Source organism: Electrona antarctica, assembly GCF_951216825.1.
Source record: "Electrona antarctica genome assembly, chromosome: 7".
Taxonomy (NCBI): Eukaryota; Metazoa; Chordata; class Actinopteri; order Myctophiformes; family Myctophidae; genus Electrona; species Electrona antarctica.
Genome location: NC_136812.1, coordinates 42,417,715 through 42,444,375, shown reverse-complemented (window position 1 = coordinate 42,444,375; position 26,661 = coordinate 42,417,715). Strand labels below are relative to the sequence as shown.

The following is a 26,661-nucleotide window of genomic DNA, read 5'->3' as shown; positions in this document are numbered from 1 at the left end:
AACAATTATGGTACAGTATAGATTCTATATTGTACCATGTAAAATGTCTAAGCACTTAATGTCACCAGTGCATCCACGTTATGACACTTACAATGCCATAATGAAGCTTTGAAATAGGCCTATAGTAGTTTTTTGAGTGGTGTAAACCACTCCTACAACTGGCTTTGTTAGTCTGTCTGTCTGTCTGTCTGTGCGCAAAAAATGAGCACGGTTGCTATGGTCACCCAGTTCACACGGGTGTGATTTCATTACGTCAGACATTACGTCAGACCACAGCTGATCAGACTATATAAGACCTTACACCACTCAGTTCACACGGGTGTGATTTTTTTTCTTTCATAGGTATCAAGGTCAATTCCCACACAGGTGTTATTAACACAATAATGTAATTCATATGAACTATGATGACACTTTCATATAATTTTGTTTTGTTTTTTTATTGGTCATTTTCTGAGGTTCACATAACCACATTTTTCTTCTTTAAAAAATAACAAATATTTATAATTACACGTAATGCATCTTACTTTGTACAGCTTTATACATTAAGATTGTTTTCTTTTGCACAGCAAAGATAGGACATATGTTTATGACAACATACGACACGATATTAGGCCTATGTACATCGCAATCAACGTAATACTCGACTGAATTCCACAACAGTGCAAAAATGAAATAATTGAACAGGCTGTCACAAAAAGCGTCCTGAACGGAGAGTGGAGGGTGTCTGTTGTACAGTTGTTTACAGTTTACACTCACTGAATGTGCTGCTTTCAAAACGGAATGTTTTTGTTGGAGCATTCGGGGCAAAAAAAGGCATTTCCATGATAGAAACAGGTTGGGTAAACAGGCCTGGGGCTAAAACAAATCCTCTTAAATAAAAGAGAAGGAATTACTGCGCGTCCTCGTGCGCACTTGGACTTTGTGCCTTCAATCATCTCTAATATGGGCATGCACAATATTTGTCGTGTGTGTGTGTGTGTGTGTGTGTCAGTGTGTGTGTGTGCGTGTGCGTGTGTGTGTGTGTGTGTGTGTGTGTGTCCAACAATATATCATTCAATGACAGCTTGTTTGTCCCCGTGTTGCTTATTGTCCCCAGAACCTTTGAGGTCTTTTCTATATCCTTTCAAGTCTGCCAGGAGAGGAGACAAAACGTGACAATGTGCTGCTGATAAACAAACAGGATGTTTCTTAAATTGTAGAGACCTCATGGCTCAAAATTGAAAATAAAACGTCCAGTTGTGCCTGAATTATTCAGGAAATTTCCTGCAACCTTCCCTCTTCGAATCCGTTTGCAACAACAGTGACAGAAATGGGCTCCTGGTTGCTCTCTATCGAGGACTCGCTGCCCGTGCTTTCACCAGACAGAAGCCTGGTGACTCGGAGGTCCGCTTTCAGTGTCTGCACGTCGTTCCCTATGCTCATTTCTCCAAGGTCATTAATTATCTGCGACAGCTCCTGCTTCCCATTGCTAACGCAGTCATCGTCCGTGTCGAGAATGTCCTCGCACTCAAAGTGCATCGCTTTCTCCTCCTCCTCCTCCCCGAGCAAGTCCTCGGTGATCGAGCCCAGTTTGGGTGCGCTCCGGCTGCGCTCCACCGGGGGCTTGTAGTAACACTGTCCGTTGAGGAGCTTCCTGAGGGGGACGAGCGGGATGGTCTGCTCCCCTATGAGCTGCTGGTGCTGGTGCCTCGCGTCGTCCCTCCTCTTTAGTCTCTTGAACTCTGCGAGAGCCGTTGCGGAGGTCTGGTACAGAAGCAGCGCCATGGCTTTCGCCTTCTCCGGCTTGGACACGAGCACGGCGTGGCACCGAAGCATCACCGCCTTGTGCTTCATCTCGTGCCTGTAAATCCACGCAAAGATCTTGGGTAGCCTCGGGTCCGCGACGCAGTACGTTATCCGGTGCAGCAAATACAAATGTCCCGGTCTCCGCGCCTTATCGTCCACATGCACCATCCTGATGCCCTGCGAGCTGATGGTGAGCTTCATCTTGGTGCCATTCTTGCCCATTTCACTCTTCCCCCAGATCTTGCTCACCGCCACGTCCGTGCAGCCCTCTCCTTTGGACTGGATGGTGGTGGCGTTCCCCAGATAGAGGACGGTGTACGTGGGGTCCTCGCTGGTGATCTTCACCTTTTTCCTCTTGGACTTGAACATGCTGCCGACCCGGTTCAGCGCGCTCTCCGGGCAGGATTTGGCGAAGGAGGTGAGCGCCGAGTAGTTCAGACTCACCGCATATCCCTTCTGCTTCGACTGTTTGTCTTCCTCGATCAAGTCGAACTTATTTTTCTTCCAGGGCAGCATTATACGGGTCGTCGTTTCCCCGTCCAAAGCAATTGGATATACTAAAACTAGAAACTGATCTTATCTTGGTATTGCACTCAAGTGTTATCGGTATTTTGATTGTCCTCAGTCATTTAGTGACCACTCCGTGCGAGAGCGAATGGCAAAGAGTCATATGTCCATCCTCTAAAGTGGTCTTGTGCATCGTAGTGTTATGATCCCATCATCACAGCTCTGTGGTGCAGCTTGAAGTTGAATCTAATCTACTGGAAATGGGATGCTGCTTGGTGTTTATATTCTGGGCCAAACCAACTCAGCGCGTCCGTGGGGGTCCGAGGGAGCAGGGCTACACTCTGGGCGAAACCAAAGCTGGTGTTTTGTTCGTTGACCGTTCAGTCAGTCAGTCAGTCAGTCAGTCAGTGTAAGCTGCCTTGCCTGAAGTTGGAGTTGGACGATGACATGATTTGGATCATTAATTTTGAACACATGTCAGAATGATTACGTGGCGTGATGTAGCTATCCCTTCGAATATTGCTTTGTTGATTAGGTCTTGTTTATTATTGTAGGCTATATTATTGTTTGTATGTCTTTAGACTACCAGAAAATGTCTGAATGAATTGAATACACAGGACCACAATGGAATAAGCCCATAGGGCATTTAGTGTTATCATTTTTAACAATCACTGCAAACTGTTAATAAAGTATTCAATCAAATCAGTCAATCAATCAATCAATCAATCAATCAATCAATCAATCAATCAATCAATCAAAGATCTATCTATCTATCTATCTATCTATCTATCTATCTATCTATCTATCTATCTATCTATCTATCTATCTATCTATCTATATATCTATCACCAGATGCATTCTAAGTGATTGATTGATTTGATTGATTGAAGAATTTATTAACAGTTTGCAGAATTACAGTACATTTCAAGCACAAACTCAATACAAAGGCTGTTAACTGTGAGTGGACGACCCAATTAAGCATTACACTTGTTTCCAATAGGGTCCACCATGTTCAAATCATCAAAACATTTAGAGACGTACAAATAGACACTTCTATAGACAGAACAGGAATTCATCATAAAGGAGGTAAAAAGGGAAAAGAAACTATACAGTGAGGGGAAAAAAAGGGGTGGGCGGTGGGGGGGATTCACGTTCAGCTCCGTTAATTTGTTTGTTTTCCTAGGAGGAGCTGCGTTGGGTCCCCAAGTCGGCTCCGTGGCCGTACCTTGAGTTGGCTGTGTGGCCGTGACCGTCTCTTGTGTTGTCCTTGCGTTGGGTCCCCAAGTTGGCTCAGTGGCCTATACCTTGAGTTGGCTGTGTGGCCGCGACCGTCTCTTGTGTTGTCCTTGCGTTCGTGTTTGAGGGATTCCGATTTTACAGGGGCCAGTTTCGAATTGCAGCCGTCCGTAGGTGCCCTTTGAGAGCGGTTTTGAAAGAGTCAAGGGATTCGCATGTCTTAATGACAGTTGGTAGGGCGTTCCACATTTTGGTGGCATAGGAGCGAAAATAATTTAGTCCCTTGTTTGTGCCGAATCTGGGTTGTACATGGTTCGTTGCACTCCCTCTGGTGTTGTGGGTGTGGACTTGGTTAACATTAAGGAAGTATCTAGACAGGTACATGGGTATCTTGGTGGTGTATCGAATCTTGTGGACCAGACCCATAGCAAGATGCTGTACTCTGTCGTCGACCCTAAGCCATTCCAGCCTGTCGAAGTGGGCAGGGGTGAGGTGGGTTCGGGGGGCTAGGTCAAGTAGGAGCCTGACCAGTTTGTTTTGGGAAGTCTGGAGCCTGGTTTTAAGGGCCTTGTGCATGTGACAAACAGAAGAAGAAGCATGATATTGTTATAAAATAATTATCATAGTGTATTGAAAATGTTGTTTGATAGGCATGTGATTAATTCTCAATCAATCAATCAATCAATCAATCAATCAATCAATCAATCAGATCTATCTATATACTACCTATCTATCTATCTATCTATCTATCTATCTATCTATCTATCTATCTATCTATCTATCTATCTATCTATCTATCTATCTGTCTGTCTGTCTGTCTGTCTGTCTGTCTGTCTGTCTGTCTGTCTGTCTGTCTGTCTGTCTGTCTGTCTGTCTATCTATCTATCACCAGATGCATTCTAAGTGCATATGACAAACACCTTGAATTTGAAGAAGCATGATGTTGTTATAAAGTAATTATCACAGTGTATTGAAAATGTTGTTTGATAGGCATGTGATTAATTCTATAATTATTAGTTAACTTGGCAATTTGCACTATAACCAAATAGTTGCCGACTAAAGTGCTTACACCACATTCAATATGGTTGTCTCATGTATACATAATTATAGGCTAATAATGATGAGTATTTTTAATTGAATTATCATTTCAGAAATTACTGGAAAGGTTGTGTTTTAAAGCCACATCATCATCAAAATAGGCATTGTGTTTCTTCTTAGATTGTTCTTATTGGGTAGAAATCTGTTTTGATGGTCCACCTGTGATCTGCTGTAGGTTGGACCACTACTCTGGGTTGGACATAACACTACAATATAGTGTAGAGTAGACTGCTGTCAGGTTGTTGTGATTTGTCCTCATTCGAAAAATGGTTCTATGCTGCCATCTATTGGCTTGATAGGAATATGAATAGGCGTGTATATATTTGTCAATGTGCTTCGTATCGAAAGTTGATACATTGATAATGTAAAAGTTAAACTACACCACCTTTTGTTTAAAAAAAAGACAAAAAGAGCCAATAGTGTGAACTATGCTGAGAAACCACATAAACCTGTTTTCTATGCTTAAGTTAAAAGTTAACTGTAATACTAATTTCGTAGGATAATTTCACTTAGTAAATTAATTCCATACATGTAATTAATATTAACTAACTGTTATGCTGATTGTTATTATTGTTACTTACTAGTGTTGTTTTTATTTCATCATCATCATCATCATTATGCGGGAACTGTTCTTGGAGTTGTGATTTCTTTCTGAGCCATTTTGAGTGGTGGACAGGACATACGATTGGCACATACCATTAATGTATCTTTACAGATTGCTATGATATGTTAAACATGTAAGTAGACATAAGCTGTAAATGTTTGAATTAATCTACAACATTTGCCATGTGGTTAATAATGCAATTAAATTGCCTTTGATAGTTATTTAACTACTATTTACTGTATTCTCGTCTCATGTGGTACGCTCCATTCTACTTCCGCTTCTTACGACAACATTTTTTCCACATGTGAACTTGGGAAGAAAACATCACAACATAACGTTAGGCCTTTAACTTCATATTATAACATTTATAACGGTTCCGTTTGACATCCATTTAATTATTCGTGTTTGCCATCAAACTAAGCTAGAATGAGTAAAAAGAAAAATGCGGGACTCGGTAGATCGCTGATAAAGGAGAGACTGAACGCTGGCCGAGGAAACAAGAGAGGCGATACTTGGGTAACGTTATTATGATACTTATTACTTAACCCACTACTGTAATATTAATAACCAACAGCTTTATCCCTTTTTATTAATTTAAAGGTATTTTCGGGGGGATGACTATTGGTGCGTTCACAAAATATTTACACATTGAGAGCTTTGATCATAATAATCAGTATTGCCAATAGAGGGTATGCGCGTGGCATCATCATCATACCCAGGAAGTTATGCGGGAATGCCTACTGAGTGGCAGAAAACTACTTTCTGGACTTGACAGCCCACACATCCAAACAGAAATGTCCTATCTGATTGCATTAAATTACTTTAAACTTCCTTAAATTCACTTTGTCACTCAATTTGCCACTCGATTTGCCACTCGATCTGCCATTCACTTTATGCATGTGCATACCCTCTATATAATAACTGAGGGCTAAAATTAATTCACTGTAATGCAGCCTTTAAAATCAGCAAAAGACAACACGTATGCACTACATCCCAGACAATAGGCCTATCTAGTCAAAATCACAAGCCGAAGCCCTACTGGAATTCTATTTGTGTTTCTAATTAACACCAATGACAAAATAATTCATCATTCAATCATTTCTTCATTGTTCTATGCTGCTGTTGTCTGTCAGTTGAACACCTAATCTGACATATTAGTTTGTCTCCATCTGTCCAGCTCCACACCAGTGAACTTAACGATGGCTATGACTGGGGTCGGCTGAACCTCACGTCAGTGACAGAGCAGAGTTCCATGGATGACTTCCTAGCTACCGCAGAATTAGCTGGGACAGAGTTTGTTGCTGGTAACTAAATTGAGACTATGGACTCAAACATATCTATTATGGCTCTAAAGATGTCATCCTTTGTTTTGCATGTTCATGGGATATAATTAACTCAATAGGAAGGTGCAGGCCACGCACATCCGTGCACCCCATTCGACTGGTATCATGCATATAATCGGCGAAATCATCCGTTATCAGCACGTTTGAATGGTGCCAAAATGTTGATACTGGCATCCTCACTGTTCAGTATGTCATTATCTGCGATTGTAGCATTGTCATTATCACTGATGCGGAGGCGCGCCGTGTCTGGTGGCCCTGAGCTACGTGAGGCACCGCCGAGCGAGGCGCTAGCCGAGCGAGTCGCCGTGCCGAGCGTTGCGAAGGCCACCAGACCCGACTCAGCGCCGTCCGAGTTACGTCCTGATAGGCAGAGAATAGTATATATTAGTAGCTCCTAGTTCCATGCACCAAAATGACACGTCCACCAGGGGGAAACCTTGACCAGGCTATGTGGTGAGGATGCCAGTATCAACATTTTGGCACCATTCAAACGTGCTGATGGATGATTTCGCCATTCCAATGCAGAGATAACGAGCCCAGGTGCAAGACAAGTACAATTATCATAAAAAAAGAATAGTCTGCAGACTGGTGATGCTGAAAAAGTTCAGATGTAATTGCGTCATCAACGTTTCGATCTATTCAGATCTTCCCCAGGACACACACATATATATATATATATATACCACTGTTTTCTGAAGAAGAGTTTTCTGAAAAATGTATGTTGCTATATATATATATATATATATCAGACATAATAGCGCTAAAGTCTAAAATTACACAGATGCGTGGAGAATGCTGCGTGTGAAAATGAAGTCTGAAGCAAATGGTAAATTATTGTGATTAATGAAAGGTTTCTCTGTCTGGTTTATTGTTCACTCTTAGAAAAGCTCAACATTAAGTTTGTGCCACCTGAAGCTCGGATCGGCTTGTTGACAGCAGAGGATAAAGAAAACCTGAAGAAGCTTCATGAAGAAAATAAAAAGTTCCTAACAATTCCACGACGGTATGTTTTATGGTTTTGGAATATAATTTGTTAACACCACTGTACTTTGTATTTTCATTTCCCTTTTAACCATTTCAACAACATATAATACTCATAAACATATACATTTGTTCAAAAATAGCATATGTACAAGCTGAAAATGCATCAGCGTGAGATGCGTCGTGAGCTTGTAGATTAGCTATTGTTGCTATTTTCTGTGTGACACCGTTGTATGACGAAGTATAAAATATGTCTTAAGTGGTTTTAGCATTTATGCCATGCAACTCAGAGAACAGATAGTGAATCAGTGCCTTGCTCAAGGACGTATGACTAGTTTCTGAGGCCATATCTTGACTTATTGGATACTCATTCTGAGTTCTTTGTGTTGTTGCGTGCTCTACTACTGTATTCCAGACCCCACTGGGATGACAGCACCAGTTCTGAAGCTCTGCAGCTATCCGAGAGAGACAGCTTCCTGAAGTGGAGACGTGAACTTGCAGAGTATGTAGTACTGTTATTGTTCATTACTTTTTCAATCCCATTAACAATTTACAATTGTTATTTATGTCTTTAAGAGTTACTTACTAATCAATTCTCATTAATTACTGTCTTTCATAAAGTTTGGAAGAGGAGCAGAAGTTAATTCTCACTCCATTTGAGAGGAACTTGGACTTTTGGAGACAACTGTGGAGAGTGATCGAGAGGAGGTACAATCAGTTATTTAGTTTCATTCGCACACAATGAGTTTCAACGGCCTGTTGATGTCTTTTGTTACAATTTAGGCATTTAGCAGACTCTCTTAATCCAGAGCGATTTACATTAAGCAATAACAAAAGCATGGCATACATCACATATATAAAAAGTAGTTATCATGAATCATGCGTAAACTAAGAACGTAACAGTGGAGTATCTATGTTAACTATACATACTATACTATATAATATATTATACATTTGTACTATAAAGTGCTATGACTACATAAAGTGCAATTCTAGAGCTGTCTACGTAACAAGCTATAAGTCTGTTTAAAATACTATCTGTTAAGTCTACATAATGTGCTATCTAAGGGGCTAGGCTAGGGCAAGTGCTACGGGCCATGGTGGAGTCTGAAGAGGTGGGTTTTCAGACTACGGCGGAAGATTGGGAGTGAGGCTGCAGTTCTGACTGTGATGGGAAGTGCATTCCATAGTTTTGGAGCCAGAAGGGAGAAGAGTTTGGGACGTGTGGAGCGTTGTCCCGGCGTTAAGTAGGGCAGATACCCGAAACAGTAGTGAGAGGTGAACAGCTTGAGATCAGACACATTTTCGTGTAAACTGGTGTTTCTGCCAACAAGTCTGTGGACCCAAGGTTTAGGACCCCTGCTTTAGTGCCACCACCATTAGGCCAAACCTTACACTTTGTAAGTGTAATGAAACATCGGCCACCCGCTCTTGTCCGTCTGTGTGTGTCCGTCCATGTTTGTGTCTGTGAGTCTCTTTGGCACCATTGGACCGATCAGCATGAAACTTTGCACACACACTCCCAGTATAGTTTTAAAATCGGCCCTATGGTGGCACTATATTAGCCTGCTTCACGTTTTGGCCTATAACTCTTGAACCATACGTCGTAAAACAAAATATTTACCCCTGGATTCCTTGGATCATGATGCAACTCCCCATTATAGGCCCAGGCCATTTGTGACAACATTTTGTGATTTCTTCCAAACACACTTTTTGCTGCTTACAGATTTTGGACACGTGACCTCAGACACGTGATGTCTGAGGTCATGTGATCAAGGCAACCTGGTCTCGTGGAGACCTTCTAGGACAGTTTAATGGGCTTTTAGACTACGTTTTGTTTGTTTGTTGTGTGGTGACAATTCTTTCTACTGTAGTTGAGATCAAGACAGATCAACTTGATATTTGATACATATAATATTTTTTGACAGTGATATTGTGGTTCAGATCGTTGATGCCAGGAATCCCTTGCTGTTCCGGTGCGCTGACCTGGTAAGTCAATTCATGCAACTATTGGTTTAGTGGCAGACAAGGAGGGGTGGGGTTTATACTGTGAAGTGTGAACCTGATCACCCATATATTTTAATTAATGGCCACTTTAAGCTTATACTATGCTTAACTGGTATTTATGTTAATGTTTGTGTTTGACTGGGTTTTGATCATCATCATGATTTGATCACTTGATTTATTTATTTTACTTTGTCAATTGTTGATATAGAAACCCCTTTGGGGGGTTTGTGTAAGCTACAGTTTTCTTTTTACTACCAGGCTGGTATTCTCTGTATAACTCCTACCCCCTACCAGGACAAATATCGAGAGAAATGTGAATCCACTGTATCTGACTTATACCGTATTCCTGTTCATATGCTAGGAGGCGTATGTTAAAGAGGTGTCCCAGGACAAGGTGAACATGCTGCTGATAAACAAGGCAGATCTACTGACCCGAAAGCAGAGGCGCACCTGGGCCACTTACTTCCAGAGAGAAGGCGTGTTGGCCATGTTCTGGTCTGCTCTGGCTGAGGCCGACAGACTGGATGCAGAGGAAAAGGTAAAATGGAGATTCTTCGTTTATGCTAGAAAGAATGAGGTTTTGCTTGAGCTCGACAACTATATATTTTTAATGCCAGAAATCCTTGATAACATTTTGTGCATGGACTCAAATACAAGGACCCAATCAAATAAAAGACATATTTATTGTACCAAAAACCTCTATCGATATTCTGGCATCAATATTGTGGGGATGATACCTGTATAATAACCAAGTGGGTTATTGTTTAAAGCAAACAATAAAAAGAAAAAAAAAACGTTATTCTTCAGCACGAGTATCATCCTCTGCATGGGTATTCTTCTCTACTGTAAGGCATCTGAATGCAGTAAATAACTGACTATCCTAGCTGCTACGGCTGTACACTGCACTATGCACCCAGTTCGTTCTACATACTGTACAGTTGTATGTTGCAGGCAGAAATGATAGGATATACGGTTAACCACATTAACCCAACCCGAAAATGTTCAAAAAATACAAAATACAAATATGTATACATATTGCCATACAATGAAGTATTCTATATATAGATCTTTTAAGTGGCTTTTTTAAAGTTTCTGTCCACTGGCATCTCCCAGGCCACCAGCCAGCTTTTGGTGAGTGTGAGAAACGGATTCAAGCCTTTGATTGTTCGGGCTGTTAGCCGTGCAAGTTTGTGAACGATATAAAACTTTCCTACGTCCACATTGTGGTTATGGTAATTATTATGCTGTATAGACGCACCCAACCTTGAGTTGAGTGTCATAAAAAGAGTAAAATGGTATGTGAATATGGCCATTGGCCAGTGGTGTCCTTTTTTGTGTCTGGTCGCTCTCTGCTGATACTGCCTGACATTAAGTCACTGCGACCTACTTACTTAGAAACCTCACAATGATCCAACGTGAGAGGAAATTCTTCTGGCTCACAGATCTATATTAGCCTCAAATTGTGTGTCCTGTGTGGAAGATAACCGAATCCTCCTGTCCACAGGGCATGGAGCAGGATGACCCAGAGAATGAACGCAGTGACCCAGAGGATGAGCAGGCAGACAATAACAAGAGGCAGCGGGCGGCAGATGAGGAGGAGGAGGAGGAGGAAGAGATGGGTACAGAGGAAGAGGAAGACGAGGAGGAGCGTGTATCGGTAGATGAAGAAGACTGGCATACCTGTTCAGAAGGGGAAGATGAGGGGGAGGAGAAAAGTCTTTGTTCATTCCACAACTCCAGTCGTCTGCTGCACAAAGACGAGTTGCTGGAGATGTTTAAAGCTGCTCACAGCGGATCGAGATGTAAAGAGGGACAGCTCACAGTTGGTATGGTGCGTGAAGAAACACACACACACACACACACACACACACATATGAATTGAGTGACTAGCTGTTATGGTTGCGTTTGATGTTGATGTTTGGATATTGGATGTTTTGGATTGATCTGTTAATTATTATCATCTTCACATTCAACAGGTGGGGTATCCCAATGTAGGAAAGAGTACCACCATTAACACCATCTTCAGGAACAAGAAGGTTTCTGTGTCGGACACTCCAGGACATACCAAGCACTTTCAGGTACAGGTTCATTCTCCAAACCTATTAGGTATTTGTCCCAAAAATATTTTTTGATTTCAAATAAGGATACAATGACTTATACCACTTTTTGAGTCCACATTAATTGTAGTTGCAAGTATTTTACATAATATTATGTGGACATATGAGTCCTTGGCATCAAATATAGGTATTTTAGCCTGGTATCGACCCAATAGAACACAGTATCACAACAAGACAGTAATGAGATGATGTCAAAAGTCTCTAGCTTGCAACCTTTAGGAAAATGGTGCTGCTGTCTATATAAATTCTTCTTTATGATCAATGTGAACAAACCATAGACATAACGTTTCCGCATCTGAACCGTGTGTGTGTGTGTGTGTGTGTGTTGCAGACTCTGTATGTGGAGCCAGGCCTGTGCCTATGCGACTGTCCAGGTTTGGTCATGCCCTCCTTTGTGTCAACTAAAGCAGAGATGATCTGCTGTGGGATCCTGCCCATCGACCAGATGAGAGACTACATACCTGCAAGCTCCCTCATATCCTTCATTGGAACCAACACACTGCTATGTCACTGCTATGATTTGACCCAAATCATTCACATACTACAGTTTACTATTTCCCCCCCACTCTGATATTTTCAACAATATCATAACATTATTGCAGTCACCTCTCCTAGGAAATGAGGTTCTTGTGTTTTATTAAGTCTAATAAGGGACCACCTTAGACCTGATAGGATGCCGAAAGAAACAGCAGTAACAGGGGTCCCGAGGACTGCAGTTGGGAACCATTTAGTAGAATAATTCAGTTTTAAGCATTACCTGGAGGCTTGTTGCTGTGGTTAAGTCCTTAACAGAATAGTAACGTGTGTCAGACGATCCCTCGGCATGTGTTGGAAGGTACCTACGGCATTAGCATCATCCGACCACGAGAGGATGAGGACCCTGACAGACCACCCACCTACGAAGAGCTGTTGATGGCCTACGGATGTAAGACCAGTAACTCCACATTGCATTCAGCTTGCAGTAGTGGTGTAGTGTAGTTCTTCTATGTAATTCAGCCAAAACTGTGACATTTTCCAATTTGTTTTGTTTACAGACATATCTAATGAAATGTATTTGAACACAGCTTCTCTTTTTTTAGTGGAACCCTGCTAGTACACACTACAGTAGTAGTATTTATAGAACACATGACACATAGAAGTAACGGAGCACAACCACAATCTTCTGTTAGTAACTGAGCAGCTTCACAGGTGCCTTGCTCAAAGTTACCTTGTCGAGTACTTGTTCAGTCAGGCGAGAGAGTATCTCATTTACTTTTTTAAGAGCAACATCACAGAAGACTATAAAAATCAGCTGTGATACTATTATACTAACTTGCATTTTACTTTCATTTAGATATGAGGGGTTATATGACAGCACATGGTCAGCCAGACCAGCCCAGATCAGCCCGATACATCCTGAAGGATTATGTCAATGTAAGTGCCACAAAGGGGGAAAAAGGCGTATTTATTTTGTGGGGTGCACTGGTGGGTGAATGGTTATGGCACCCGGATTGATTCTATCTGGAGCCTTGCATTGCCCGTCTTTTCCCATGTCTACTCTCAGCTTCCTCTCTTTCTATACTTTGCTATCTAAAATAAAGCATATTTATATAAAAGCAGTAATAGCCTAGAAAAATTTAAGAAAACAATATTTCGTTTTTGAGTTTGTTTTAGACTTTAGGTGCCGGTTTGTGGGAGTGGACCACAAAGGATAATACAGTGACTGCCAGAAAAAAATTACAATCACAGGAAGGTGTTTGAAAGTCAATTTAACATGTAATGTTTCTATGTGATTGAATCTCCACCCATCTGGCACTCGCCTGAGGGTTGTATAAACTAAGTCAAACAGTAGTTGCATGCTATTCTTTGTCTATTTAAGTTGACTGTCATGATTTAATACACCACATCTGTTGTCGCATAATATTCTCTACAGTATGAACTAGAATCTATAGAACTCTAAAGCTGTAGATTTGGAGCAGAATGCACAGAGAAACATAATCCTTAAGGTGGCCTTACACTAGCCGATAATCGGGCATTTTTGACGCTCGGGGGGTGCCCGACCGTTCAAAGCCCGATCAACATCAAGAATGTTTGATATTTGCTCTGCCCCGCTTCGATTATCCTGTAGTGTGTGGTGCTATCAGATTTCAGATTGAAAATAATCGGCTAGTGTAAGGCCATGGCTAGTGTTTTTTGTATTCAAATAAAATCTGTGCAATGATTGCCTATGTTTCCCCAAAATTGAGGTAATCGATCATCACTTTGTTGACATGCATGACTCTGTCCATCTCTTTCAGGGCAAGCTTCTGTACTGCCACCCACCTCCCCACATTGACCCTGCAGACTTCCAGCCCCAGCATAGTACGTTCCAAACAGAAGAAGAAGCAGCAGCTGACAATGACCCAACCTCCAAGACAACCAACAAACTGAAACAACGCAAGATCAAGAGAATAGAAAATGCGGTTGACAAGAACTTTTTCCATCAGGTACGATATACCTCTATATATATATATATATATATATATATATATATATATATTTTTTTTTTACAATTTTTTCTTTCTTTCACGAGGCTGAAAAAAAAAGAACAGATCAGCTGTCATCAAAATCTGCCAATGCATAGTAGAGCAGAAGAATTCTCACACAATATATTTTAAGACCGAATCCTAAATATTAGGACATAATTGTAAGCACTTTTTGACCCCCATAATTCCTAATAGTTGAGAATATATAATGATACTAGTGCTTGTAAACAATGATTCGTTGAAGAAGTTGCCTGCCAGCTGTTTGTGATGGGATTATTCAAGTCAAAAAGTAATTATGCAGTAATGATGCAGGTGTAATATGTAGTCATTGTGCCAGATGTCTGTGGCTTCATTTCTGTAGCAAAAGTATAGTACCACTGTTGTGATCTCTGTTTTAGGACAATGTGCGGGCGCTCACCAAGGGGGTCCAGTCTTACATGGGCTACAAGCCTGGCAGCGGGCCCGTAGGTCCAGGCACAGCCGTGCCGGCCGTGGGCAAACCTTGGAAGAAACATGGCAACAAGAACAAGAAGGAGAAAGTACGCAGGCTCACCAAGCACCTGGATGCCTAACAATAACAACTAAGATGATGCTCTTAGAAGGACTTGAAAATCCAGAATCATTTCATGTGGAATGGAATTAATAGTACTGTTCACACATGTAATTCCAAAGGAATTAAATCTGACCTGTAGATGGCGATGTGCGTTGCTTATACTCTTGACTAAGTGAGGGAAATGTTGAGCCGTTTTGATATTGAATAAGTCTGGTTGTTTATTGCAGTGGTTGACAACCCTTTTTATTTCAAAGACCCCCTCTTGATATGCATTTAGATTAGGCCACAGACCCCTTAACTCTGAGACTGTACAAATAGAACCAAATGGATGCTGTGTTCCAGACATTACTTTAATACAAGTTTCAGTAACAATATAAAGATACTCTGTTCAAAATGAAAGTAATGTATTCAAAATTTTACTTGACAAATACAAAATTATTGGCATCAAAATATAGATGAGATGAACCTTGATTTAATCTATAGAGGTTATAGGCTACCTCTATGCTCTGTACTAGTCTACAACACATCTCAAAGTATACTGACGGCCACGCTACACCAGGCTTTTCTCGCGCGTTTTCTCCCGCGCGTGCGTTTAATTTAGGTCCAGTCCTATTTTTAAAAAAAACGCACGCGCGGGCCGCGCGTTTAGGGTAAACGCGCGAGAAAAGCCTGGTGTAGCTTGGCAGTAACTCGGGCTCTGACGGACTGAAACATCCAGATGTCAATATCATGGAATTGTGTACAATTCTGCCTTTTTATGAAAAATGTCAACAAATTTGAATGACGATTAAAATCTATTCTGTACCGATTTTGTTTATTTTAAACTATAGACAGTATTACAAAAGTAGGCTACTTGATATTAACCTCTCCTCATCAGGCTTTCCACACGCTGATCAAACGCAGGTACGCACGTGTGCTGCTCGGCCGGCTTGCGCAAATGAACCTTGATTTGAATGTCAAAGTGATTAAATGTAGCGAACAGAGTAAAGACGACGCATTTTGTCTAGACCACGAAATGAGCACAGTTTTACGACATGGGGGAACTTAGGTCCTACATAGCAACGCACAATAGAACAAGTGATAATATGTTTGCTTTGCACTTGGTCTTGGATGCAATAAAAACATGTCTTACTGCTGCTGATGCTCCAAACTCCGACAACAAGCTGTGCGTCACATTTGGTCTCAGCGTTCTCTCCATGACGCTTTTACTACTGTCCTGTTTCGTGTAAGTAGTTTTACTTATCTAATTGTAGTTTATATAGCCTAAATATTGAAATTCAATCCATGATATTGTAGTAGCCTACCGGTAGTTAGTTTTAAAGATGCATCTATTTGTTCAAGACTCGTTTGGCACAGGTGTAAAGTTCGGGGAGAACATCCTGGGGATACGGCATCTTGTTCCCTGTATGGTTTCCTGGGTAACTTGAGCAGCACGGTCGGGGCTCTTCTGTCCAAACAGCTTACTGTAGTGGTAAGCGCTGTGTTAACCCATCACAAGTCCACAACACCCACTTTTTTTCTTACCATCCTCCAATACATATTATGCTCCTGTTTGCAGATTGTAATGGGCGCTTTTGCGGCCACTGTGGATGCTGTGAATTTCATTTCTGTCCTGTGTCCAATTTTCTTCAGCTGGAACTCGGAATCAGGTAAAGTGCCCCTCCTAAAAAGCCTAAGAGGCACCGAGAGGCATTGATTGACATTTGAGATCACCTGCATGAATCATTGTTATGTTATGGCATGAATGAATCCTTCAGACAAACACTAGGAATGCTTTCTTAACTTTGCAGCTGCAAACTCAAAGCTAGGGGTTTGCACCGCATCACTTCAGCAGATGAAAATTTACAGATGGCATCCATCTCTACAATTATTTAAAAATGTTAATTAGTCAAATATTATTCTTGGTAATAATGGGCCGCAGGCAAAACGATCCTATAACTATAATAAGTAGATAAGCAAATTAATTAGGAGGTGCAGCCGTAGCAGTATATATAATAATAATAATAATAATAATAATAGCTCAGATTTATATAGCGCAGTACCCAAAGCGCTTTACATAAAACAGTAGGAACAACTTTAATTCAAGAAACAAAAATAAAAACAAGAAGGCAAGTAAAATGTCAGTGCTAGGTTAAAAACATGAAAGGCTATACAGAATTCATTATTTTCACAATTTTTGTAGGTCACCATTGTACAATGAAGTATAAAAGGGTTATGTGTTTAATCAGACTGATCAATTTAGTCGATTATAATTTTAAAAGATCTACAATAGTTTTGTCGATTCGTGGATGTATAAGAAACAAAGTTATCAACAAAAATAAACTTGCTTCTCCATTGGGCTACTTGGTTAATAAGTCTGTTATCGGTTTAGATCTATTTTCTGTTAATTGCCCTCCTGCATTCATGCTGTGTCTCAGTGAGGAGACGGAGAATGATGAGGAGGCGAAGGCGGCAATACCTCATGGCAGTGTCCGTGCTGATGATAGTGTCAGGAGGTTACCTGACCTCCACGATCAATGCCAGGCAAGCTGAAGGACCCCTCACTGGGAGGACACTGCTCCATGTTCTTCTGCCACAAGTAAGTGCATGCAAACTGTATGCCGCAGTGGTTTCCCAAACGTTTTAGCCCGAGACGAGACCCAAAATAGAAATTAGACGTTTCCCCACGATCAAAAGTATTTTTTTCTTATTTTTTTAACTCGGGACCCATTAAAATTGGTCTGCGACCCAAACATGGGTCCTGACCCACATTGCTCTGTCTCTGGTGCTCGGCTTACCTTAAAGTCAAAGTTGTAATGTGTTTGCATTGAGTGGTGCATTTGCGTTTTATCTGATGTGATTTGGTTGGGTTTTCCATACCATGTTAGCATAGTACTGTAGGGTTAGGGTTTAGTATCCCAGTCATCTGTATCAGTTTACAATTGTAAAAAGTTGTGTCCAATGTCATTGCAGTTAAAAACAAGTTTTCAATTCATGTCATGAATTGCACTTCACTATCTTAATAGATTGCCTCAATGGTAAGCTTAAAGGTGCTACTATGCAAGATTTCCAAGCAGAATTACTAGTTCAATCCTTTAATTCAGACCCACGGGTGATCCAGATCACAATAAAAACGTCTCAGTCTAATAATCCATGTAAGGTATTAAATTATTGAGGATTAAAATGCTGCAGTGAGCTTGGGAACATGACACTATATAAACAGTTACCTCTCGCTGCCACTTGGTGCCACTAATGTACAGTGTGAAAACGCTCCAGTCAAACTTTTCAATGGAAGAATAGGAAGACCACCTCCAACCACTGCCAGATGTACTAGTTATATTGTATTAACACACTTCGACACTTGACTTTACTTTGGTTAAAATAAAATCGTAGTATTCATTAACATAAGTCCTGGGTTTAAAGTGTACACAACGTTTGGTCAAATTCTCTCTCCTTTCACAGGACCACACTGCGATCCTGGGTTACATCCTTGGCATTATTGCTTTTGTCATAGCCTGTACGGCCAAGTTGCCCACACTCTCCAGAGTAGTAAGTCTCATCCACATTGTTGTTCTATAGCCTATTACTGTCCCAAGTCCCAACAAAGTGACTTCTCATAAAGCACAACATTCTTTGAAATGTTATTAATTACCGTATGAAGAATCTCTTGAAGACCATAACATTTACTTTGGCATTTATTGTTTTACAGCACAAAGGTCATGCACTGTCAAAGGCAGGTGTGTTCTCTGGAATGCTGTGCTCATTGGCTGGTGCTCTCTATGCCTCAGCATTACTGCTCTATAACACTCAGTTTGAGTTCGTTGTAAGAACCATGCCGTGGCTGCTGTCAGCCATGAGCTGTGCCTGCTTGGATCTTCTTGTATCCTTCTCAAGCTATAAATACAAGACTAGTTTATATATTAGTGTTTAAATGTCCATCTCTCTCTTATTAAGTGGCCTCACCACAGAGATGGGGTCGCAAGTAAGGGTATATCCACACAGTAGATAGAGTCACGAAAATGCAAGTTGGCAAAGCGCTTCTGGTTTTCTGCATCTTCTTGACTCTACTGTCTGGATATACCCTAAAGCCAAATTCCAATACCCCAAATCTCAGCCACTCCATCACTCCAGCATGGCGGTGTAATGGTGAAATTAGTGACCTGCCAAAATATGTGACCATCTTGTGGATTTCACATAACTTACATGGAGGTCTTTAAATACCGGTGGGCTACATACTGCTAGGTTGAACTCTGCTAATAAAAAAACTATTTACATTCAGACACTGACATTATTTGAATGTCTACCCGATTGTCACATATTTCAGCAGGTCACCAATTTCACCGTAACACCACCATGCTGGAGTGACCGAGTGTGAGTGAGCAACTGGCTGAGATTTTGGGTATTGGAATTTGGCTTAAGTCTCACAAGCATGATAAACGGCCACAGATGACTTTAAGCTGCAACAATTAATACAAAACAAAAAAGGGAATCGCCAAATACAACGTGTGCAGACTATCTAGACATGCAATGCAGGTACAGTATGTATAGTCACTTGCTAATGTGAAAATTAAGTACCTATCATAAGCACACAAATTTGGCTCAGCATCAACTATCATAAATGCAGGGAATCTCTATGTACATACATCTGTAATCCATGTATCGGCCAAATTCAAATTTGCCGCGGACAACCCAAGGGTGTGCAGTGCCCGGCGTCGAGTCGGTTGGACAGGCGTTTGTTCAGAACCGCTAGAAAGGGCTCTGGTTGCGGCCCAAATGAACCGATCCAATTGATTGCCATGGCAACCCCAGCCTAAGCTTGATTTGGCAAATGGTGAAAGGCAATGAAGTGACAGAAAACAATCTAAAGTGATAGTAAAATTATCCTGGAATGCAAAAATGATGTGTGCACTATTCAAAACTCAGTGTTTCGGCGTGGTAGCCTTCTCCCTATTTGGAAGTGTAATGTTTCCAGGTGGTGCCACAAAATATTCCTCAAATGTGGTTTTAGGAAGTTGGAGTAGTTTTTCAGCAATGTCTCCTTCTATAATGACATCATCCCTCAGGTACAAAGTTCTTTCCTCCAGAACGGAATCCATTGGTTCAACTCCGTTTGTGTCGACAACATGAAGCTGATCTGCAAATCGTATGGCGCTCTCCAAATGTATCAGTACCTCTTTGGTGCGGAAATCAAGCAAGGCTAGTCTCTCCAGTTTGTCCACCAGGTCAGCAGTGACCTGAGTTGTCATAGGGAGTTGTTTATCCAGCACTGGTTCCCACGTTGCAACACGCGGCACCTTGGAACTGTACAGACGTGCTACATATTTAACGTGGGTGTGACGGTAGGTCATTCTGGGAAGGGTCTTTATGTTTGATAACGTTATACAAGTGTGTGCTATTCTGACATGGTAGAGTGAAGACCTAATCATTTTGACTCATATATGACGTATTCATAACAAATGGAACCCTTTCCAGCAACACTATTTAGTTAGATTTGAGTAAGCAGCTGCACTGTCTATCATTTATGCTGATTACTCACTAAGTAGGCTTGCATTGACAGTGGCATGTCCATATTTGGGTATCCCCATTATGCGGGCATGTGATGTGCTGATTTGTGCTGGTGTCGGGCATGTCCATATTTGTTACTTTGCAGCACTATTAGTCTGCCTATTGGCAGGGTTATTGTGTTGACAACGCATCATGACTATCCAATATCCATATATGGGCACATGCGTGCCTGCCACAGGTGCACAACTTGAACGTTCTCCTTAAAATTGCCTTGAGTAGATGGTGGACAGTGGTCATCACAAACGTTAACATGACCATATGGATAAATATTATCATTGTGGCCATGTATAGAGAGGTGGCGTCACAAGCTGTTTGGTCGGCGTCACAAGCTGTTTGGACGGTGGGGCCTGGGCATCACAAATGGAGCATTCCCATATATGGAGAGGTGACGTCACACACTCTGACATCACTCTGTGATATCACAAGCTCACAGATCACTTCATACTTCAGATATCGTCGAGGTCTGGAGTGAGGTCGGTCTGATCGGCCGTTCAGAACCACTGATATGCCTAAGTATGCATGTTGGGCATGCCATACCATAGTGTATATGGGCATATACTGATGCTACCAGTACCCTTCAGGCACCGGCATAATATAGTAGAATTCAGATTATTTGGCAGCAGGTTTGAAAGTGTAAGTTCAGTTGTAACATTTCTTATGGGCCGCCTGAGCCTGCAGGATGCTGAGCAGGATCTGTCACTCACACAGAGTGAGTTCTTCAATACTTATTATACCACAGGTCGTTTCGAGGAAGCAATCTGATTGGTTGAAACGGCCTTCTGGATCAAACCAGCACCATTCACCACCTAATCAAAACAAATAATTCAGCTGCTCTGTTTTCCCAGAGCGCTAGCAAACTTGGTGGCTAGGCTAGCTAGTTTCTTGGGACATTTGTGGTCGTAGTGACTACATCTGTAATTAAAAAAATAAAATAAATCAGCGATTTTCTTAGTTTTAAGGGTAACTCTTGTATAATTGCAATATTCACGTTAAACCACACCCTCGTGTAATATTGCTTAAGTCTACTGTATAGTAACTGTATCACCATGTTGAGGCTAAATTCAGTTAACTTTAAAGAAAAATGTTCAGTGTGTGCTTTTCTTATTTCATTGCAATATTAGCCTGTTAAAGTGACCATATACCAAACTACTAACCGCTGATACTATGTGTGCTGAACACAAAGCAGTGATGATAATACAGTATATGATTTGAATTCCTTAGATATACTCAACTATTCAGTGTTCTAAACAGACAAGTTTGCATGCATCAGAACACTCATTACAACTGTAACCACAGGCCCAAAAGCTCAAGGAATAGGGTTTAACATGCCGCACTTTTTATTTGTGTTAAAGAACTTAAAGAGTGATGATTTTGTGATGTTTCCGGCAGAGCAGGCCTCTCATTCTGTGGACCTTAATGACCAAATTAATAGAAAAAACAAAATAAAAAGTAAGGCATGACATCACAGGTCCTGTCCAATTTTGAGTGACTGGCTCCCCGTCTAACTTGACTTGGACTAGCTCAAAGTCTTGAGACTTGACTTGTGGTGCACAAGTCAAGCTTAAAGACCTGTGACAGTCATGACAATACATTACAATACAAGACAAACACCAAACAAAGTTATTAATACAACATCAGAGCCAGGGGTGATTACTAACAGAAAACAGTGAACACAAAGTAACAGTTCTCCGCAGCTTTCTTATTTAGAAGTGCTGAAGGCACTTGCTGAAGGCACACTGTGTCGCTGCCCAAGTGACGTCACTCATGCGACTCCATGTCTCTCGCTGTCACTCAAGTGAATACTGGCCAATCACAGCGTGTCTTTTCCGGGACTTATGTTACGCACACGGACAAGCTTCCGCTCATTGAAGGCAAATGCTTTGCAAGGAATCTCGGGAAAATTGTGCCTTCAATTCTGACACGCGCACCCCAGAGCCGGAAGAGGCGTCTACGTTTATGTGTGAGGGTAAGGTTCTGGGATGTGGGGTTAGCCAATGAGGTTGAGTGACCTCAAACTCGCATATTTGGAGCTTGTAGAATTAGCTACCGGCTCAGAAGCCACACCTACCAATGTTCCTTCTACCTGGCTTCTTCTGTTGTGGTTTTGATTGGTTGACCTTCAATCCCAGCTTGTCAGATACTGGTCATTTATTGGTGTAAAAGAGGGGCCAGCCAGCATCCTGAGGTGTGTTCCCCAGATGCAGAGAGTCTCCTAGGGAATGTGGGCAACCTTACTAAGGACATCCTCACAATGAAGAGGCAAAGGAAACAAGTGGGTTCAAGTGTTGTTTGCAATACTTCACTCATATTCCTGTTTACTAAACAAATGAATGCTAATTTTTCTTCATGATCTTCCTCAATGTGTGTTGGCACCATTTCAACCTCTCTGACAGAAGAACGATGTCAAGAAACGGGCTGAGATGGGCTGTTACTTAGATGTTGGTGACCCTTTGTGCAAGGTAAAAGAAACCAGTGGCATTCTTTTTCAATTAAAGGTTCAAGATTTCTTTGAACTAATGTTCTCTAATGTGCTGGAAATCTCAGTCTGCACATGACAGGACATAGTTGTGTACACAAATGCACAATATATTTGTATTAATATAATATTATATTATTATATATATATATATATATATATAGTATTAATATATAGCACTTAGATTATGTTATAGCCACTGTCCTTTTATCTGCATAGGTTTGTGTTGTATTGTAGCCTAGGGACCAACCCACTATAGTCTAATTCCCAGGTGACAGTAGCCAAGGAGGGGGTATTAGATGGTCGGTCCCACAGGAAGATAGTGCAAGAGGTCAGAGTGGAAAAACTGTGCTTCTTGGACTCCTCGTGGACATCCTCATCAGACAGCTCTGATCTGGAGGTAAGCAGGTATCTTATCTTTAAAGTGATGCCGAACCTCAGTAGAATATTGGGTTATATGGCTTCATGACCGTGACACGTGAGCCCATATGTAGTAATCTGTATCACTTGCTTTTGTGCTTTCTCGAATCACGCTTGATTCTATGGCGAAACAAAATTGCACAAATCGGCACAAATGATGTGAACAAAGCAAATTCTGCCAATATATAAAAGACTTCTGTTGCTCCAGTATGGCATTGTTACTGTGACCTAACAAAATCTGTGACTATCTTGTGGACTTTACATACATAATGTCAGTAAATTAGGCCATGAACTGCAAGACCTAGCTCAGGAAGTCTACAAGATGGTCACATGTTTCAGCCACTGTTTGCTGCTCCTAACTACAGATTTGGTCAAACCAAAATCTGTAGACATTCTCTCTGGAACCATGTGATCAAGACATATCAGTCAGGTTTCACAGCAAAAAAAGGTCCCCAAATTTGAATGACCTTTTAAAACAACTCGTAGCTAAAAGTGATTTCACTTACTGTAGTGTTGTAAACTGCTGTTTTTTTCTTCTTTCTAATTATTTGTAAGGCCCAAAATATATTATATATATTGGGAAAACAGGTCTAAGCTGTACTTACTTTAAAGTTAGTGGTACTGCATGTACAGTATTCCATTTTAATTGACAAAATAGTGTTGAGCTGTAGGTTTGTTGCTTCTGTGTACGTCTGCACATGCTCACAACTTCCGATGCATGTTGATCTATGATAAGTTTGATAACATGGCATAAACTTGATTGCAAAATTGTCTTGTATACCATTGAACCAAGAAGGCTGCCCACTGGAGTCAGTCCAGATATGAAACAATTAGAAGCTTTTACAAAGGAAAGGGATATTGTACAAATGTTTACTAAATGTTAAATGATAAGTCATAGGGCTACTAGAAGGCTGCTTGGAATGTAGATTGCATTGTGTGTTTGACTCCGTGCATGGCAGTGCTGTTTGTTGGACAGGGTGAAGTTGAGGTGGGGGTGAGGGGGGGTTGAAGGGGGGAATTGTTTGAGATTTGCATTGTGACCCGATTGTTCTGCTGTTAAAGATCTTTGATTAAAGACCAACACTGGGCTGGGCCTGTCTGGCTAGGAAGTGGTGCAAAATGGTTCCCCAGTCTATAGGGGATAAGGGTCCGGACAGGCCTCTGCTATTTCAGGAACAGTTAATGGTCTCCTGTGTGATGCCTGCTGTACAATCTCTGCATTTAACCAATATTCATATCCAGAGTGGTTCAAAGTCTGAGATCAACGTAACGTTGCATGCAGCCAAGAGCTCGTTTCCCTAAAACTAACATGTCCCTTTATATTCCAGTGGGATTTTGCAGAGGCCAATGCACATTGGAACAAAATCCCAGTAAAGACAAAGAAATGTGATGAGTTTCCCCTGCAAGAGTGGCCAAAAAACCCTAAAACGTTTGGCATCTGCATCTGTGGTATTCCTGGGTGGCCAGAGAAGACTGTGCCTGGCAAAGCGCAAGAGTGTGTGGCGAGCATAGATGGATAACCAGTAAATCTTTCTCAAGTTGATGTGAAAGATAATAAAAACTGCAAACATTGAGCCATTGTCTTTCTTTTGCTGCACCATTTCATACAATCATTTTGGTATGTTATCGAGTAACTTAGAATCCCATCTAAGTTGTATTTTTTTTTAAATGACTACAGACCAGCTCTTGCTGGGGTTTTGTTTCATAACGGATATTAAATGACTCTGCCTGCCGTCGGTGTTAGGTACAGCTTTGTCCCTTGTCTTGTGGTTGCCTTTGTCAGAGCACAGTAGCGAATACAGTTGCTGTCAGCACTCCTCAGATGTCAGACCCGCCTTACAGACAGCTTTCCTGTAATGGCTTTGCACCGCCAATTCAACAGATGACACCCCAAGTCCCTTATCTACGTGTGCGTGCGCATGTGCGCGCGCAATAAAACAATATCACTCTACTGGCTGCTTTGCAAGGTTAATGGGTCACATCCTGTAAACCGGGGTTATCAGGGCTGGTCCAGGGAAGAGGCCTGCAGAACAGATAAGCGCCAGACTATATGACCTCCATCAGTCCACTGGTTCCTTGTTCATCTGCCTGTCTGGAAGTGTTTAGAGGTGGTGCCAGAGCAGACTGTGTGCCTGTATGTCTTAAGAACGGTGGTGCCAGAGCAGAGGAGACTGGGACTTGTTTTGGTAACTGATGGGCACTCAAGGGACTTCCCTGGGTTGTGATAATGGGACAATGCAAAGTTGGCGCAATGTTTCAAAACGCATTTCTCTAACTGTTACATTTCCTCCGGTGACATGTCTGACTGGGACAAATGGCTAGGAAGCAAATAAATGAGGTGTAAGCAAGCAATTGCTGATAACAACACAAGGCGTTCAAAATATACAATGGCTTATTCAGCCAGTTGAAGCCTAATTTTACTGTTAAGATAATTGAAGTATCAGTTTAATTGCAAGTGTGCAATACAGTAAAAATAGACTTTAACATGTCCTGACAATGTCTTTCACACTAAAGACTGCACAACCTAAACACTTTTTCTTGTGTATGATTACAGAAATGCTAAATGATATACAGGACGACTTTTAAAGGTGAAGAATCGGTGATACACTGAAATGTTTTTTTCTTTTACCGATAATTGGTCTTTATTTTAAATTAAAGCTATTGGATTTTACTGTGTAATGTGACGTCTATAATTGTTTTACACTGACTTAATTTTTGTGAACAGATAAACTATATTATATTTTGTATGTGTAGTAATAAATGCTGAGCTGGCGTTCCCCTGAAGCCTGTGAGGCCAGGCGCTCGGTTCTTATTATCCCCCCTGAGAGTGGGGCATATGAAAACAAACTGTCGTGTGTCAATAGGGGGAATTCTGTTTGCACAAGTGATGGGGAACAAGGATTAGGACATCTGAAGCAGGAGTGGCAACTTGTTCGTGTTTTTCTTAGCCTGTACGTCATTCATTGATCACCGCTCCACTGCAGATGGGACACAGCCAGGGATGCACTCAAACTCTGAAGCCTGATTTAAAATTAAAGCGCAAGTAATCCTATGGAGATTTTTGCTCACCTTGCAAATTGGAAGAGGAATGGGAGGAAGCCAGGATACAATGTTCAAGAAATGCCTGTGAGGGAAGTGCTAAAAGTACAGTACACTTGTTTTGCCAGCTATCTGCTACACTTGAACCCTACATTTTATTTTTTAACATGGTGAAATGCCTAAAGGATTTAAGAATGTATCTTAACAGGATGGCTGGTGTAGGCCTATATCAAAGCTGGGAATGACGAAGTGGGAAAGTGTCAAAAGCTGGGAATGACAATTGTCCCTTTAATATTTATTCTAGGGCTAGGGACCTAGCCCTAGAATAAATATTAAAGGGACAATTGTCCGCTAGGCAGAGTATCTGCGGATTGTGCGCTACTCACTCACCTTATGTAGGTCCTGTGATGTCACATCCGCTGGTCTCATTCATTAGTGAGCCTGGGG

The 26,661-nt window shown here is 41.4% G+C and overlaps 3 protein-coding genes across 6 annotated transcripts; 2 read left to right on the top strand and 1 right to left on the bottom strand.

Annotated features, from left to right (window-relative positions):
• Nucleotides 1–418: 418 nt before the first annotated feature.
• fam43a (family with sequence similarity 43 member A) lies at nucleotides 419–2,527 on the bottom strand. Its single transcript, XM_079505058.1, has one exon. It carries the CDS (start codon nucleotides 2,299–2,301, stop codon nucleotides 1,252–1,254), a length of 1,050 nt encoding a protein of 349 aa, XP_079361184.1. The 5' UTR covers nucleotides 2,302–2,527; the 3' UTR covers nucleotides 419–1,251.
• A 2,877-nt stretch (nucleotides 2,528–5,404) lies between these two features.
• On the top strand, nucleotides 5,405–15,427 carry lsg1 (large 60S subunit nuclear export GTPase 1). The gene is made up of 14 exons (XM_079506939.1): nucleotides 5,405–5,746; nucleotides 6,408–6,534; nucleotides 7,456–7,576; nucleotides 7,970–8,056; nucleotides 8,176–8,262; nucleotides 9,483–9,543; nucleotides 9,923–10,099; nucleotides 11,066–11,392; nucleotides 11,538–11,639; nucleotides 12,010–12,153; nucleotides 12,480–12,603; nucleotides 13,012–13,091; nucleotides 13,955–14,143; nucleotides 14,581–15,427. The coding sequence occupies exons 1-14, from the start codon at nucleotides 5,657–5,659 to the stop codon at nucleotides 14,752–14,754; spliced, it is 1,890 nt and encodes a 629-aa protein (XP_079363065.1). The 5' UTR covers nucleotides 5,405–5,656; the 3' UTR covers nucleotides 14,755–15,427.
• A 201-nt stretch (nucleotides 15,428–15,628) lies between these two features.
• tmem44 (transmembrane protein 44) lies at nucleotides 15,629–24,749 on the top strand. 4 transcript variants are annotated; one of them, XM_079506943.1, is made up of 10 exons: nucleotides 15,629–15,960; nucleotides 16,077–16,206; nucleotides 16,294–16,384; nucleotides 17,153–17,313; nucleotides 18,177–18,263; nucleotides 18,424–18,594; nucleotides 22,417–22,551; nucleotides 22,676–22,738; nucleotides 23,027–23,155; nucleotides 24,504–24,749. In XM_079506943.1, the coding sequence occupies exons 1-10, from the start codon at nucleotides 15,770–15,772 to the stop codon at nucleotides 24,693–24,695; spliced, it is 1,350 nt and encodes a 449-aa protein (XP_079363069.1). In that variant the 5' UTR covers nucleotides 15,629–15,769; the 3' UTR covers nucleotides 24,696–24,749. The 4 variants fall into 4 exon arrangements, with proteins under 4 accessions (XP_079363069.1, XP_079363067.1, XP_079363068.1 ...); XM_079506941.1 differs by having other exon boundaries at nucleotides 23,015–23,155; XM_079506942.1 differs by having other exon boundaries at nucleotides 22,673–22,738.
• The last annotated feature ends 1,912 nt before the right edge of the window (nucleotides 24,750–26,661 follow it).

Excerpts from the sequence above, each read along its gene's own strand:
- fam43a (XM_079505058.1), bottom strand. The coding sequence starts at position 2,301 with ATGCTGCCCTGGAAGAAAAATAAGTTCGACTTGATCGAGGAAGACAAA.
- lsg1 (XM_079506939.1), top strand. The coding sequence starts at position 5,657 with ATGAGTAAAAAGAAAAATGCGGGACTCGGTAGATCGCTGATAAAGGAG. Across the intron at positions 12,154-12,479 it reads ACATACCTGCAAGCTCCCTC|GTGTGTCAGACGATCCCTCG; the intron begins ATATCCTTCATT and ends CAGAATAGTAAC. Across the intron at positions 14,144-14,580 it reads ACAAGAACTTTTTCCATCAG|GACAATGTGCGGGCGCTCAC; the intron begins GTACGATATACC and ends TCTCTGTTTTAG.
- tmem44 (XM_079506940.1), top strand. The coding sequence starts at position 15,770 with ATGGGGGAACTTAGGTCCTACATAGCAACGCACAATAGAACAAGTGAT. Across the intron at positions 16,385-17,152 it reads CAGCTGGAACTCGGAATCAG|TGAGGAGACGGAGAATGATG; the intron begins GTAAAGTGCCCC and ends GCTGTGTCTCAG. Across the intron at positions 23,156-24,503 it reads CAGACAGCTCTGATCTGGAG|TGGGATTTTGCAGAGGCCAA; the intron begins GTAAGCAGGTAT and ends TTTATATTCCAG.